At 43.5% G+C, this 16560-nt stretch overlaps 2 protein-coding genes across 2 annotated transcripts; one reads left to right on the top strand and one right to left on the bottom strand.

Annotated features, from left to right (window-relative positions):
* Positions 1-308: 308 nt before the first annotated feature.
* On the bottom strand, positions 309-3222 carry crx (cone-rod homeobox). The gene is made up of 3 exons (XM_040183119.2): positions 2669-3222; positions 1662-1813; positions 309-1471 (listed from the first exon to the last, which is right to left on the bottom strand). The coding sequence occupies exons 1-3, from the start codon at positions 2763-2765 to the stop codon at positions 833-835; spliced, it is 888 nt and encodes a 295-aa protein (XP_040039053.2). The 5' UTR covers positions 2766-3222; the 3' UTR covers positions 309-832.
* A 6319-nt stretch (positions 3223-9541) lies between these two features.
* Positions 9542-16548, top strand: kptn (kaptin (actin binding protein)). Its single transcript, XM_040182483.2, has 12 exons — positions 9542-10257; positions 10841-10923; positions 11016-11100; positions 11576-11630; positions 12271-12349; positions 13170-13243; positions 13742-13848; positions 14329-14433; positions 14587-14650; positions 14745-14880; positions 15683-15856; positions 16141-16548. The coding sequence occupies exons 1-12, from the start codon at positions 10056-10058 to the stop codon at positions 16303-16305; spliced, it is 1329 nt and encodes a 442-aa protein (XP_040038417.2). The 5' UTR covers positions 9542-10055; the 3' UTR covers positions 16306-16548.
* Positions 16549-16560: the final 12 nt, after the last annotated feature.

Below are 16560 nucleotides of genomic sequence, written 5' to 3'. Positions count from 1 at the left end.
GTAAGAGCAAAGAAGGAAGGAAGAGAAGACTGAGGACGGTGAGATGGGTGAGGGACAGAGAGACAGAGGGGGATAGGACAATAATCCTGACTAATTCACTTAAGGCATTGCAGAAGGGAGGATAAGAGGATTGGGACACTCCCAGAATCAGATAAACTAAAATAAGATGGACCTGTGAGAGCCAGGCCACATGACGACCATGACGGGTCCAGACCCGAACACATCCGAGCCTCCTCACACACGCCGGGTCCGAGCTGCCATGTGAGATTCATTTCAAAGATTCTGAATGATTGTCAGTGCACAAAGTGTAAAGAATAGATCACTTTAATATGTCACAAAGCATTTTTTTTTCTCCATCAAACAGGTAGGGACGATAACACTGACGGGTAACACGGCAACACGCAACACAAATGCTAAGCTCTAAACGCAAACAAATGACATATTTAAAATTAGCATAAAATAATAATTAGTGGCTTATAATGATTAAACCCTGAAGGAGGAGGTGACCTATAAGGACTTTAGAGCTCCGTCCCGTCACAGCAGCTCCACTTTCACTCTATGACAATGGCAGTTTAAAATAAAATGTGTATGTGTCCTACTCGGACATGTTGAAAGAAGAGATGGCTTAGTGTGTTTCCTCCGTACATCGTGATGGTTTGCAGTCAGGCAGCATCGATGACAGTCACTAGTCCTTTATCTCCAAAGCCATTCAAATAAAATTCCTACAGAGGTGACCATTAGAAAACAAACAAAAATCTTACAGAAAGAGAGATAAAATCAAAGACGACAAGTCACACTATCTCACGTTGATGCCCATGAACGACCCCCCTCTCTAGAGGACCTGGAACTTCCAGGAGTTTTGGTCCTTGTGATCCAGGCAGTCCATTGTGGTGAAGCCCAGTTTCCAGGCCTGCTGGTCCTTGTAGTCCAGGCAGTCGACAGAGGTGAAGCCCAGGGAGGAGGCCGTGCTGTAGCCCTGCGAGGACAGCGAGGCCGGGGACTGGCTCAGAGACCCCCCCATCGAGGGCACGGTGATGGGGCTCAGGGCGCCCACGGTGCCCGACAGCTGCGAGTGCATGGGGGACAGGTAGGCGCTGCAGTCCAGGCCGGTGAAGTAGGAGGTGGTGCTGGCGTAGCCCTGGGAGTAGGCCGATGGCTGGCCGTAGCTCATGGGGTAAGGTGAGGGCCGCTGCATGCAGGGCGCCGAGGAGGAGGCCAGGGGGTCGGGCAGGGGAGAGATGGCCGGGCTCCAGATGGACACGGCGCTGTTCCCGGTGCTGGAGCTCGGGACCAAGCCGGGACCTGACTGACCAGAGGAGGGGCTGTAGGAGCCGGGCGGGTTAGAGACCGGATCAGGGGCGCTGGGTTCCTGCAATGGAGAGGCCTTCTTTTTGGGTGGGCGGGGCTTGGACTGGCCACTGCTCTGCTGCTGCTGCTGACGGCACTTGGCACGACGGTTTTTAAACCAAACCTGGAGTCGGGGAGAAGAAAGATGTCAGGACGGGAAAACCAAGTGTCTCAATTATTTAAAAAAACAGTTAGCTGGTTACTGAAGGTGAGAAAGGACACGTGGGATTTATGCAACCAAAGACTTGTAAAACGTATGCAGGACGTAACATGTACATCTTGTTTTTCTCCCAAAAGAAGTCTCTGCACAGTACCTGCACACGTGACTCGGGCAGGTTGATCTTGAGGGCCACCTCCTCCCTCATGAAGATGTCCGGGTAGCGCGTCTTGGAGAACAACGCTTCCAGGATGTCCAACTGTGTCCGGGTGAAGGTGGTGCGCTCCCTGCGCTGCTTCCGGGGAGTGGCTGCACGCACCACAGAGGGGGATTATTATTCTGGCAGCAATATGGAAGGCTGACCTGAATTATGAGGACTATTCGGACCCATTTCATTCTTTTTTGAAGGCAACACGCCATTTAACTGATTATTCTGGTTGGGGTTTTTTTCGGCTGAGTGAGGATGACAAGAAATACAAACACCAATGCAAATCTCAGAACATTATGAGACTGTTTATAATCCTCATTTGTTTTCTATAGTCTGCATGACAAATATGAAGAACACTGCATGTATCAATGATGCTCTTGGAAGAGGTTTCTTTCTACTACTTTGCACATTGAGTGCAAGTCAAAAAAAGTGAGGAATTATTAAATAAAGTCACCGGAATTTAGTTAAATGATATGATTTTGGAGCTTGAGAAAATTTGTGAACCCTCGAGGGGGAAATAATAACAAATAAATATATAAATAATATAAACATTCAAATAACTGATTTCGGGAAGGAGGATTATCTGCGTTTCAATGCTTGCAATCTGCGTATTAACAAATGTATCTCTATCCAACACTGTATCTACGACACCGGACACCGGAATAAAGTAAAACATGAAATGTTACTTTGAATCACTCGGAACAAAAAGTTGACATTACATATTTTATTTTTGTGTTTGCTAAATAAGTGTAGCAATGATACCCTAAAGGTATATAGTATTATCTAATGCTGCCAATAAGCTGATGAAACAAAATATTCGTCTCGTGTATTTTCATTACTCGCGTCCGGCGCGTCTTTACGCATCATTTTGGGAAGAATACGGCTCTAAATAAATAGAGCAGCGAATGAGACAAATGCTTTGAAGTTAAATATTTAAAATAAAAGTTTATACTTACATGGATACGCGATGGTTGTGTGCAGCATGTCCATTCCGGGGCCAGGCAAATTTAACCCGTTCATGGTGTAATGGGGTTGCTTTATGTAGGACATCATCCTCGCAGCAGGGTTTAAGTCCTGTCGTTGACGTGTATGTCGGACACGCAGCACAAAAACCGAGCGCTCCGCCGGGTCACCGAGTCAGCGCGGCGGGTCCAACCCGCGGCGGGCGGGGGGGGGGGGGGGTTGCGCGGGAGCGGGACGCGCCGGGGTTTGGCACGGAGACCTTAAACTTCCTTCCTTTTTCTTTTTCTAACTTTCAGCTGTACTTGTCTGTCGGGTCGGGAGCAGAGCACACTGCCGCGCGCGCGCTGAGCTTTTTGGAATTGTCTTCGCGATTCGGATGTGACGCTGTTAAAGCATCGCACAGGTGAATTGGCCCCCGGATGCCTTTGCGCCGCGCTGAGGTCGATCCACTGAGTTTCCTCACCGGCACACGCTGCTAATTAGAGGGAGCAAGTGGCTTCAGCAAACCCCTCCCACCACGCGCACACGCGCACACGCGCAAAGACGCGTACAAGCAACCAAAGCAACAGGCTCCATGCTGTAAGACACAACTACACAAACAACAATGGAAACACGTTGTTCGTGTTTGGTTTCTGTGGCTGCTTGAAGTGATTCAAGGAGATTTAATATTCTCCTCCACTGTAAAAACCTTTGAGTCTAATGTGGCAACTCACATGGAATCTGATGTTCAGATTTATTATTGCAATTAAACCAAAGTAGCACATATTTACAAAGATAATTATTCATTTGCATATTTAAACATACATACACAATCATATTTCGGAAATGAACCTATATTGTCTTCATTTACTGGGAAAGTTTTGTGATGAGTAGTTATACGTTATATGACCACAGATTAGTTGGTGCTGTTTTGCTCTTGCGGTTTGCTTTCTTTCATTGTTTTGGATTATGTGTGTGGCCAACATCTCATTAGTTTGCTAACAGAATCTCACACACACACACACACACACACACACACACACACACACACACACACACACACACACACACACACACACACACACACACACACACACACACACACACACACACAGACTCTGCCGCCACTATTTCGTCTGTCTTTTACATGTTGTTGTGATGATGTTTTTCTGTCCAGCGCCTATTTATTGTCTGGGTTTGCATGCTTTATTGAAACTCCTAATGCTGTGTTGTGTTCCCTGCTCACACACCTGGTGGAGACCTGCACTCTATCAAGTGCACATTTAGTTTATATGCAACCGTTTGAGTGAAAAGTTAACAAATGTCTATTTTGGAAATATTACTATTTATGAAAATGCTAGTTTTGTTTCAGTCCTCAAACCCTTGTTCACCTTCACCTTTCCTCCAGCTGATCGATACACCTGCAGCTGCAGTTTATACATTGACACAAAAATTGACAGATTACGTTTATCACTGAAACAGCTGCAAACACACAAGCTGATTTCAACCCCCCCTCCACCATATACACACACACACACACACACACATACAGACACCCAGATGTACAAAACCGGCAAAGCTCATTTGATTTATCATAATATGCTTTATCTGAAAAGTAAGTATCTTATCTCCAGATAAAAGGGAGGAAAGACAGAGCAATCCGTTCAGTGGCGGTGCAGCAAAGGAGCCTAGAGGGACCTACAGCCGCACTGAGGGGAAAGCGACGGCGTTTCTTCGTATAGATTGGGCGAAACAGAAAAATCAGAAAGCTGCAGATGACAGAGAACGTATGGAGGAGAATAGAAGGCGGAGAGACGACTGTGGAGTGAGAAGCTCGGACTGAGGATTCAGGGGCGGACAGCTGGCCGGAACTTAATGGAAACTTACATAAGGAAACTTCTGAACGTGGATACTTAGAAACATGGTATTCCTGCAGTAACAATTCTTTTTGGGGGACTATAGTGCTGCTGTACTGTATGGAATGAGTCTGAGTCACACACGCATGTGACCAAAAGGGAACTCTTTAAATATGAAAGCATTGTTGTACACATTTTAAGTAATTATTACATGAATGTTTGTCAATATCAACTATTGATAAACTTTTTAACTACAGTTTTATTTCTATTGGCTCTCAATATATTTTGTCATCACACCTGTTTTAAATTTGGAAACATCTTCTATTATTGAAAAATGTAATTGCTGCAATGTTTTAATTAATTGAGTACAATGATGCATTGCAAGTAACCAAAACGTTGTTGAGGTGGGATTTGATTTTATATGTGAAATCTTCTCCGTGTCTTTTTTTGCATTGTGTATGTTACTTCTACCTCGTCCTTTTGATGACAGTGATTCATTCTGACACAACAGCAAATAGGGAAGAGGACTGAGCTGGTTTAATCCCCCCCCCTCCCCTCCTCCCACATAAACTCAAAGAGAGGCACATTAAGGATGATGCAGGAAAATGTTTTCAGAGTGAACAGAGTTGGTATTTGACAACAACGTATAGAACCGACTGAGGCTGAAAACGTAGGAAGATGGAAGTAAGAGAGACGTAACTGATGGGGAGGAATGGGAAGGGGGGGGGGGGTGCGGTGGAAACAGGTGAAGGGGGAGGGAGAGGGAGGGAGGATGGAGAGCTTCTGTCCTCGTCCCCACCGACACACTGCTGCAGTTAATCCAGATTAGAGCGTCTAAAACAGGTCTGCTAAATCTGCGGGCAAGCCAGCAATACAGAGGCTGCTGTCAGCCCCAATCACTCACCCTGCACACACACACACACACACACACACACACACACACACACACACACACACACACACACACACACACACACACACACACACACACACACACACACACTCACACCCACATACACACTTAGACTCACGCATACGCACACAGGAACACACTGTAATAATCTCCTCTGTACAAACTAGGAGCCACCAGCTCAGAACTGACCTCCTCTAACCACCATCCCCCTTTCCAGTCCAGTTAGGACTTGTATCTGCCTGAGCTCCATGCAGTCCAGCAGGACACACACACACACACACACACACACACACACACACACACAGACACACACACACACATACACACACACACACACACACACACACACACACACACACACAGCAGTCTATTTCACCTCCAAGCAGCAGAGATGTTTTAAAGTAATATTCATATTTTTCTAATCTCCTTCAAACAGGATTTCAAAGCTCACACTATATCGCCACTTGTTTATTAGCATCCATAAAAACTACTGTTGTAAAAAGGCTTTGATAAACCTGATAAATCGCAGTTATTTTCTGTATAATCGTCCTAACATGCTGTTGAACATGAACATTTCTTTTAAAAGCAAATATACAGCATTGTTCCCCTAACCATGGGATGGAATTACCTTCTGAGTAGCAGGGAAATATTGCCAAAATTATCAGGTATTCAACAATAAGCCAGCCCCTTATATCGGTTAGAGTACAAACAGTATCACCTGGTCTCCAGTTGATGGCAGATTATGACCTACTGTATTTTACACATCAGGCCATCAATCATCACAAGGGGAGTCTCGAATCGTTGTGTCTGCGATTAGAGAGCCACTTTAGTCCCCTTTGGACCAAACAACTATATCAAACTCGTATCATAATGAGGTTTCCACATCACTGTTGACACATCCTGTTGTGAAGCAGACATTCTTTGACCCACCGAGTCCCCATGAAGCCAATACCATCTTTCGATTTGACGTGTCCTGTCTAAATGATCCAACACTGTCATTGTGTCACTATTCACTGTAACTTAAACAAAACAAGCATCAGTCAAAGGCTTTATGTCCCCTGAGGCCCCTGTGGTTTGTTCATCTTCACACTGTGGCAACACCTTTTCTTCGAGTAATTTCATTTCTGATTTGATCAGCAGTATTAAATGTGTTTTTTTCCAATTGCTGAAACACAATTTCTAAAAGTAGGACCTTCTTAGTTGAAACCCCGTACACAAAAAACTAACTTAAGAACACAATATTATAACATCTCAATCACTGTTGAAAAGTAAATCAAGCCCTCTAAAAATATTATTTCTGCTTGATCTTTTTACACACAAACAAGCTCTCTCCACATGCCAGGTGCCCACTGGTGCGATGCGTATTAAATGCTATTATCATTTTCATATGTGTTCTCATTGCTCACATACTGATAACACAATTACAGCTCAGCCAAAAACATTGTTTATTTTCATGAACAGTTTCTATTTCGAGATTTGGACAATTGTTCCTCCATCCCAAGCCCTTTTCTTCAGCTGGGTGGAAAGAAAAAATACACACAATACACATTGCGATGTGTCTTTGACTAATTTGTCTATTTCTGGCTGTAGATTTATCCTAAATTCACCAAAATGTACCATCATGTTACAATTTGTATATTTAACACATTTTGTGTTACTAAATATACAACAAAAATAATTGTCCTAATATCAGAAATCCACTGTTGAGGTTTGATGGGGAATGTGTAAGTATTCACACCGTGATGTTATTCCTCCAACGCTCTCTACATTGTGACACACACCGAAGAGCAAACCTGAATCCATAGAATTCAAGCTCTCATTGCTAAGTGTTCCAACAGGTGATGTTTTCCCAGGTGCATTGTGGGCACTAGTGATTAATAACTTAGTGTTGTAGTTCAACTTTGCAAACATGGGTGTTTTATACTTTTGAACTTGGTGTTAAGCAGACGATTCGCTGTGTTTCTATAACTTGGCCTAAACCATCTGTTTTTGTGTCACTCAGAGACGCAGTGCGGCAGCTTGTGATGCTTCCCGTAGTTAGTGTGTCAGGTCATCGTGTACCGACTGCGGGCACACACACGCGTGTTCTGGTACAAGAGTTCATCCCGAGTTGTGTTTCAGGTGTGGTGGTTGTGCTGCTGCATTTTGGATGTGAGATGACATCTTTGCATGAGAAATGTGTCTTATTAACTGTTGACAAACAAAACGAGACGTTCCATAGAAAACTGCAGCCATAATAGACTTCTTATGCAAGGTAGCCTGGTGTGTGTTTGTGTGTGTGCGTAATGAGTCAGGAGTTGCAGAGGGAGGTGAGGTGTGTCAACGTGGAGGATGAGTGATTACAGTGGACATTAATCCTGCAGATGGATTAGCAGGTGGTATTAAGAGATGGGGGGTTGGGTCAGGGGGGGACACTGCCACCTCTGAACTGTGACAATATGGAGTAACAGCTCGCGGGGCCTAACCTCCGTCTGCTTCACCCCAGAAACACCACCCAGTGTGACACACACATACAGCGGCCGCTGAGTGGGTTACAGGCTGTACAGTGTGGATGCTGCCTCTGCTGTCTGCACGGAGGACATCGTATCTTCACCTTGATGATGAGAAGTCCTTTCCTTTGTAGTTTAACTTCTTGGTTTTGAAGATTTTAATTGATTTATATATGTGTATATATATATATATATATATATATATATATTATATATGCTGTGTGGTGTGTGTCCCTCTTGATGTCACCCCTGCAATGCAAAGTTTTTCTTCTCCATACCTTCTTAGAAAGCTTCTTAGTTTTATAAATCTAATTTATAGCCCGTTCAGATGTCAATCATCCACATTCCTCTATTGTGAGCTTTGACTTTATGAAATGTATACGTGGAAAAGTTGTCTTTTTTAAAACTATATGAGGACATTTGCTAAATTCAAATGTGATTCTCTTCTTGGGTGCAGGTCACCAAACTGAAGCGGCATCATATATGTATTGTCTGGTTTTGTGTTTTATTGGTACCACTTTAGTTGTGATCACACCAGAAACTGATTCAAAATAATTTGATTGTTTAAAAGATTGCGAAGAATCTTTTTCTCATCACAAGGTCCCTGGTCCTCGTCTTGGTTCTGCACTAAATAACAAGTAGACTATTAAGGGCGTTTCTAGCTCACCTGGAAGAGTATTTGCATTTTCTTTGTCCTCCTCTCTCTCTCTCTTCCATTTCTTAGCATACCAGCTGCACTAATAAGGCAATAAAATACATACAGAAATGTGTTGGACAATTAAGGACAGCTCTCTTGCCAGACTTTTGGACATTTTACAGTTTCCTAACAGCTATACTTGTAGCCTCTGAGATGGGAACGACCATGTTATTGTTTGCCGTAGTTGCCAGAAAACCGTGTTATTGATACATTTATCAATAGGGAAAACTAAACCGCAAACCATCAATGATACCACTTGACTTCTTTACTCACTAGAACTTGGTAAGAGAACGGCCAACAGATAAGGGGGAGGTCAGGACACTGGAATTTGGAAGTCTGTGTCTTTCTGTGTTTCTTCATATGAAAACGGGGCCTCTGTGGAGAACAGCAGTAGGGCATCATAAAGCTTTCCTCAACTTTTGAGTGAGTGTTCACTGACATCTGGTGGACAAAAAGCATTAACTTTCTTTTTATGGGATTGCTTTTTCATTGTTCTAATCTAGATCAGTGATTCTCAACTGCTGGGTCGCAGAGCCGTTTTTAATGAGTCTTTGCCTGGGAAAATAAAAATTAGAATTAACAACTGGCTGTTCTGTGTTGCTGTGTCAGCTGTAGGTTTGCACGGCCCTATCCTTATTCGTAATGATACATACATACTTCCTTTGCTTGTTGATTTTAATCTAAATTTAGAGGTAACTATTAATGAAAACTATAAAATTAAATAAAGTGGCGACCAAGAAATGCTAGATTTATGCCTCTGAAATTTTGAAGAGTGGAACAGAAAATGGTAAAACTCCCTTTTGAAGACAGAAGATGTATAGGTTTGATCTGGGCTGTAATGCATAAACAGCACCAGAGGGGGGCAGAGTGATCTGTGTGACGCCTCGAGTCAGTCATCCATTCACAACATGAAGTAGAAAGGAAACAACGCTGCCTTTAAGAGCCTCAAATTCGTACGTTATAAAGCAACGCAGTTCAGACGCCCCCAGTTAGTCGTTTAATGTGATGAATTATGATTGTGTGAATTTAAAATAGAATACTGAAAATTCACTCTGTGGCCGGGTGATCGATGGACTGGCTTATGTAGAACTTTTTCTAGGCACGCAGCCTTTTTTCCTTTCCCCTCGATAGTTTAAGAGCACGAAAGACAACACATCCAAATACACATGAACGCACCTCCTCCCAACCCGGATGTTGTGCTTTACAGCAACCTGGAGAAAATAAACTTCTAGACTTTAAAATGAATTAGCTAGTAGTATTAATCACAGAATAACGCGCGTCACACTTGTCCTGAGGGCTGTCTAGTCTGTAATTTGAAATAAATTAAATTCCTATTCCTCGCTTAAGCTCATTGAGCACGAATGGAGATGCTGCAGCCTAAAAAATTAACATGAACAGTCTTAATTGTTAACATTTCTGGTAAAACTCGTGGTCTCCCCCGGCAGGATGCTCGGCGGGTCGTACCCCTTTTTGGAGGACAGTTTCAGCCGCTTCCCGTCGCAGAGTAACATCTACGGCCTGAGTCAGGCCGGGGAGCAGGAGCTGCTGGCGGCCACCCTCAAAGGAAAGGTGGTGTGTTTCAGGTACCAGGAGCTGCAGCAGAAGATCCGACCTGTGGCCAAGGAGGTCCAGTTCACCTACATCCCAGGTAGACCCCTGCGTCACCGCCCTCATCCGGGGCTTTACCCCGGACCCTCGTTAGTACCACATCTTAGACGGCTTCATATCGCTCCTCAAGACAACCGTCAAACACTAATCACACGCGAATGCGTCTGTAATGTAGTATCATATCATAGCATCGCATCTATTACTTTCAATTTTTTTTAAATGGTTAAATAGTTGCCTTTCATATTTTTATTACTATTTATTACTATTGCTATACTATTCAATATTCAAAGAAACTAAATATCTAAGGACACAACAAAGTAAAAGGTCAAAGCCACCGAACTACTACAACTAAAAGAAGCAACTATTGGATTAAGTAATTAATTAATTAATTAATAAATATTATAATATTCAACAAGTGGAAGTGTGAAATATAGGACATTTCTGATAAATTGTATTTCCTGCCTCAAATGATCTCAGTAAACCCACAAGACATGACCCAATCGGTCATCAAAGATCAGATATTCTCTCCTGAAATGATTCTGTAACTAAGTACTGAGTACTTTAATCCAGAATCTTGTGCTGGAGCTGAGTTTTCTTCTGTTCATTGGTTGTTGTTTATCTAGTTGATGCAGAGATCGTATCAATTGACGCCTTCAACAAGTCTACACCCAAACGAGGCCTGGTGGTGGGAATCACATTTGTAAAGGTACGAATCATAGCGTGCGCATGCTTTGCTATAAGGGCTGTAAGCTGTAGTCAGTCATAGAAGCATTGCTGATAACGGCTGAACTCCTGCAGGACTCTGGGGACAAGGCCACGCCGTTCCTCAACATCTACTGTGACTACGAGCCGGGCTCAGAGTTCAACCTGGAGTCCATTGCACGTGAGTGAAGCTTAGTCCTGCATGGCATTCCATTTAGATCAATATTACATAGACGATAGATAGATGGATCGATGGACGGATATGTAGCTATGTAGATGGATAGATACATAATAAAACAAGAAAACAATTTATCTAAAAACAAGGTTTTCATTTTGAGTGCATATATTTATTTCAGGGGACTTTTATTTCTTATTGCCACATTATACCCCAGCTCTTTTTATTATTTATAAATAAGAGCCAGGAAATTAATGTGGCACAAGGCAATCAAAGTCCGCTGGAATAAATATTTAACTATTTAAAATAATTGATATGTGTACAGAGTAATTAAGTTATTTGAGGATTTATATCAATTCCGTCTCTATTGATGCACATTTCTTAACATATTTAGTAATTTGCTACAATTTGAATGAGTCCTTTACAATGCTTCCTCCCACAAACACGTAACATGCTGACGTCTGTGCGTGTCTCTGAACAGAGAGCTGCCTGAATCTGGAGTTGCAGTTCACGCCTTTCCATCTCTACCATACAGAGTAAGTTTGTTGCTGCAGAGCGCCGTCATATGCTGCCAACTCCTAAATATGCACCGGCATTTAGCAGGCATTTAGCAGTTTCACTCGGGGGGCTCATGCCAGTTTTTCAGTCTCACAAAGAGAGCTCAAGTTCACACCTCAGTTGGCATGGCAACTAACTACCGCTGCAGGCCAAACCAGCAAGGAGCAGGTTTTTTGTTTTTTTACAGCAGAGCAAAGGAAGGCTTTGCTACAGACCAGCACACAGACGTTGCTTTGCTTCACACTGTTCTGCTGTAAATATAATGAATGTACTGTGGTAAATAATGTGATGGAGTGTCAATCATAGATTTACAATTACATATTTAGGAGGCATTCTTGTGAATGATATTTATATATAAATATAGGCTTACGTATCATTAGTTCCGTGAATCCCCGACACAGCGTACTTTTATTGCTTCAGTGAATTGATTTAACAGCGTGAATCAATCATTTTATCTTGCTTCATTTAACATGTGGCTCCGAATAGGTCTGTACGGGTTTTAGTGTCATGCAGGTCGTCACGTTGTCAGTCAGCAGTGTCTGTACACACAGTCTGACAAAAACAACATGCCAGTGTGCATCCGGATGGAGAATGTCAGCGGCCTTTTCTCTCTGACAGAGTGCAGTGTGACGACGGAGGCAGAGAGACGGTGTTTCTGCTCAGCGGTCACGACCAGAGGATCCACCTGTACAAGGAGGTCAGATTGTGTGTGTGTGTGTGTGTGTGTGTGATTTTGATCCAAACATGAAAATGTAGTTTAGATCTTATCCTGCTCTATAAATGCTTATTTATGTAGAAATGTGTTTACAAGTGTGTGTTTGTGTGAGTATATGCTCTCATGTGTGGGTATTATTTATAACGTTTTGACACCTCAAGAGTAGATAATATGAGTCATTTTCATGACTCATTGCATTACATTTTTGTTACTCCCCTTTCATTGCATTTAGTCATTAATATTTAAAGTATTATCGAAAATGAAATTGTTTGTCCTATTAGATCATCAGAATCATAAAATGTTTTCAGGGAAATATACCAAAATATTACTCCACTAGAATTGTCTTCTGAATTAAAGGGGGAGAGAGTAGAAAACACAAGATTCATTTGTTGCACTTAACTTTAGACTCCTTTCTGATGCTTTAAGTCCCAGCACACAATCCTCGTCAGTAGATGGATTATGAAGAAGTTCCCTTGAAATGCTCCACATCCATGTGGAGTTGAGATTCATTGCTGTGTTTCATAAGGGATGGAAGCAACAGAAAGGCTTTTTTATTAACGAACGGGGTGAAATGGGATGGTTATGAGTTTTGCATATCTGTATATGTAATATAAAGCGGCCCATTGCTTCATTCTGTCATTCAGAATCAGCTTTATTGGTCATGCATGTGTACGCATACATGGACTTGGACTCTGTTGTTTTACTCCGTTCCCCACCTACATACACAGTTTTTTGCAAATAAACAAGAAAATATAAAGGATAAAACAAAGACAACATCAAATCTGACTCCTGTTCCCAACAGAACGCCTCCCTCCACCAGTTTGAGGAGCAGCCAGTGGAGAGACTCTTCCCAGAGCTACAACAACTGCCCAGCAAGTTAGTCTGAGGTCCCTGTGGTTCTGTTGCAGCAGCTTGTGAGTCTGTGTGTGAGTCCCCATGCCAGACACCAGCCGGGCACAGGTTTAGCCCTCTGATTTTCTGATCAAAATGATGGCGAAGTTTGCCTCTTCGTCACCTTTGCACAGACCGCACTCGTCTTCAAACGCAACCTTAATTTTGGATCTGAACAACCCACCTGTAAAGTTTGGTGAGCGGGGCTCACACATGTCGCGGGGACCAAATCTCCCCACAGACGGACACCGGGCTGACCTCCGTGTGGTGGTTTCCTGCTAGTTACTCATGAACAACATTAGGACGTCGTGGCTTAAACACAGACTCACAAATAGCAAAAACAACCCGAACAACAAGCAGCAAAATGAAATGCAGCAGACACAGAAAAGAGGAACGACTTGACTTCATTCATGTGCGCATAAGTGTATGCAGTATCCGTATCCGCCTGTGTGTATTGGTTGTGTGTCCCCTCCCTTGGAACAGTGTGCTATGGTTGGACATGCTGAGCATCGCTGATGGCCGGCGCCTCTCAGCGTTTGGCTGTCAGAACGGCTGCGTCGGACTGGCTCTGGTCAACCAGACAGGACCAGGTGAGCGAGACCTGACACGGGACAATGGGGCTTCAGCTCCATCACCCCCCCGGCCAGAGTGGGGCTGAAGAACACAGCGCGAGGCCCCCCCTTCATTCACATCTGTGCCTTTTTTGAATGGTTGTATTATACATGAGACCAGAACGGGTGAAGCTTAGAAGCACTGAGATTCTGCACAGGCGTTACTCTGACCTCCTAAGGGGCTTTATCAATTCCAATGATACGGCGGTGCGATGCGTCCCGCCTTGAATGCACAGTCAGAGGTGTTGTTGAATGTTGAAAGCAAAGATGCCTTTTTTCTAATTCAAATGGGGAAACTGCTTATCATTTTCTTTTTGAGGGCGATTTTCAAAATCCATATAGTCATTTGTTTCTATTATTCGCTTTTATTTGTGTTTTAAGTGGCTACAAGATGCAGACATACTGGTAATACTCTTGGACTCTTGCTGGGTGGGTTTTAAGGATGTTTTTTTTCCCCAGAGGTTTTGCAGAGCTGGAACTTCCAGTTTGACAGTCCAATCTCCTCACTGCTGCTGTTCCATCTGAGCTGCCAGGCTGAGCCCGACCATCCCAGCGCAGACAAAAGTATGTTACTGGTCTGTTTAAGGTGCACGTCTCCAGAAGGCCTTTCTGTCTCTTCGCCAAGTTGCTCCTTTTTGGAGAGGCCTGTCGTCACTGTGGATGATTCAAATCTAAACAAATCAAGGATTTGAAGGTTTGTGTCCGATATTTTTACAGGTGTGGAAATGGAGGGCTACAATCTCCTGGTAACCAGCACCATAGAGATGGCAGTTGTCTACAGGTTTGAATACTTTTGAAGGATATCAGTAGTTATCGCTCCGTTTTTGGTATTTTCACCCAGACTTTAATCCCTGTGTGTGTTTGTGTTTGGTCAGAGATGTCCAGGAGCGAGGCCTGTCTCACCCAGTGTGCCTTTCAGAAAGCGACCAGTGGGATGCAGTGCTCTGCTCGCTGGTCATTGACCTGGATTTCGACGGGCAGAAGGAGGTGCTGTTGGGAACATATGGGCAGGTTAGAGGTCTTCTTTACTAATAGTTCTTTAAGCTAAAATCAAATTCATAGGATTTCCTATTGGCTCCACTTGGTTCTCAACACGACGATGGCTAAGCTGGCAGCTTGCAGCTAACGGTGCTATCAGTGCTAACAGTAGTGCTGATAGAAATAACAATACTTCCCTGAGGGGGAACTTCAGGGTGGGTGCTACTCCTCCTCGACAACCATAAAGATAGTGGTTGTTCCAGATTCATTGTTTTTAATAAATCCTTTCCCAGTCTAACTGTGGCTCTCAGCTGCAAGCATAATAGTTCCTACACAGGACATACATCCTTTTAATATAAGCATTTTTTAATCAATTTTTGGAAAGACTTGATGATAACAACGGAAGGAATTAGTGCATTTGCCGTGGACTACTTTCACTGCTAGATTAATATAAATGTGGTGCTCTATAGAGTTGTTTAGGCAGCAGGCAATGTTTGTCGGACTGTGTTGAAGTAGAGTAGATTATGTGTGCCCATGGCGATGAAGGAAAAGTGTTTGTCAGTGATGAGTTATTACAAAGGAGCTCAAGCTACAGAAGAAGAAAATATATTAGGTTTTAGATGGATTTGCAATAGAAAAACTTTGCATTGCCTTACCCTCCCACACCACAACAACATAGCATTGATAATGCTATAAATACTCTGCTATAAAACAATGACCTTAAATTCAGAAATTGACAGTAACTGTTTTTCTCCCCTTTTGTCGGGCATCTCATTACTTTGATCAAGTGATGGGGCGAGATCTTGATGATGACAATGTTGTCTCGCCCACGCAGGAACTTCTTTGTTACAAATTCCAGCCAGCAGAGAGAGAACGAGACAGGCAGTTTCAGCTGCAGTGGAGGCGGAGCTTCAAGAGTCCCCTGCTGTCCATTACCTACTTAGACTTGACGGGGGACGGTTTGAGAGAGCTGGCTGTCCTCACGCTGAAGGGGCTGCATATCTTACAGGTATGGTGCAGTAAGCTGTGTTACATCTCTGCTCTTCACCCTTCTGCTTACAGTCCCATGATAGACGGATCACCTGCTCACCAAGTCAAACATTAAAGCACGCACTTGAACTGGAGAAAATATTATTTCCAATGGAAGTGACTGAAAGCCTTAAGAAGTTGCTGACCTCTGCTGGCCACCGGGGGAAATGCAGCAGGGTTGATAGAACAAAATTCTGCTTGTTTGGTCTACTAGCTACGAGCTGAACCAAGACAATGTTGGCTCATGTTGTGTTGTCTTTTTAGCACTCTCTCACCAGCACAGCCAATCTGGTCCTCGAGCGGCTCGCCCTCAGGGTGTCAGCACTCACGGCTGGGCCCGAGTCAGAGGCAGGCAAAGAGCAGGACATTGAGGAGAAGGAAGCTCCTGCTGAGAAAGAGCAGTACGCTTCGCCGACATCACCAACATAAGAAAACCAGGGTGCTTCCACATGAAAGTGCTGATGGATCGGACTGTGTTTGCTGCTTTTACAGGTGGAACATGAAGGATTTTCTCAGTATTCCTCAACAGTTCCATTTACAGACACTAACATCCTATTTGCTACCCGATGACAGCCCCACTGTGCTCTATGGTCCAACACGATGAGGTGCTGTAGATCGTGTTTTAGTCTTTTGCAGATAATAAATCCCATGTGGGTCTGTACACACCCTGTTCTGGATGTTTGC

Source organism: Gasterosteus aculeatus, chromosome 7 (assembly GCF_964276395.1).
Source record: "Gasterosteus aculeatus chromosome 7, fGasAcu3.hap1.1, whole genome shotgun sequence".
NCBI classification, from domain to species: Eukaryota; Metazoa; Chordata; class Actinopteri; order Perciformes; family Gasterosteidae; genus Gasterosteus; species Gasterosteus aculeatus.
The sequence above is the reverse complement of the archived record's forward strand: the minus strand, read 5'-3'. Positions and strand labels throughout refer to the sequence as shown.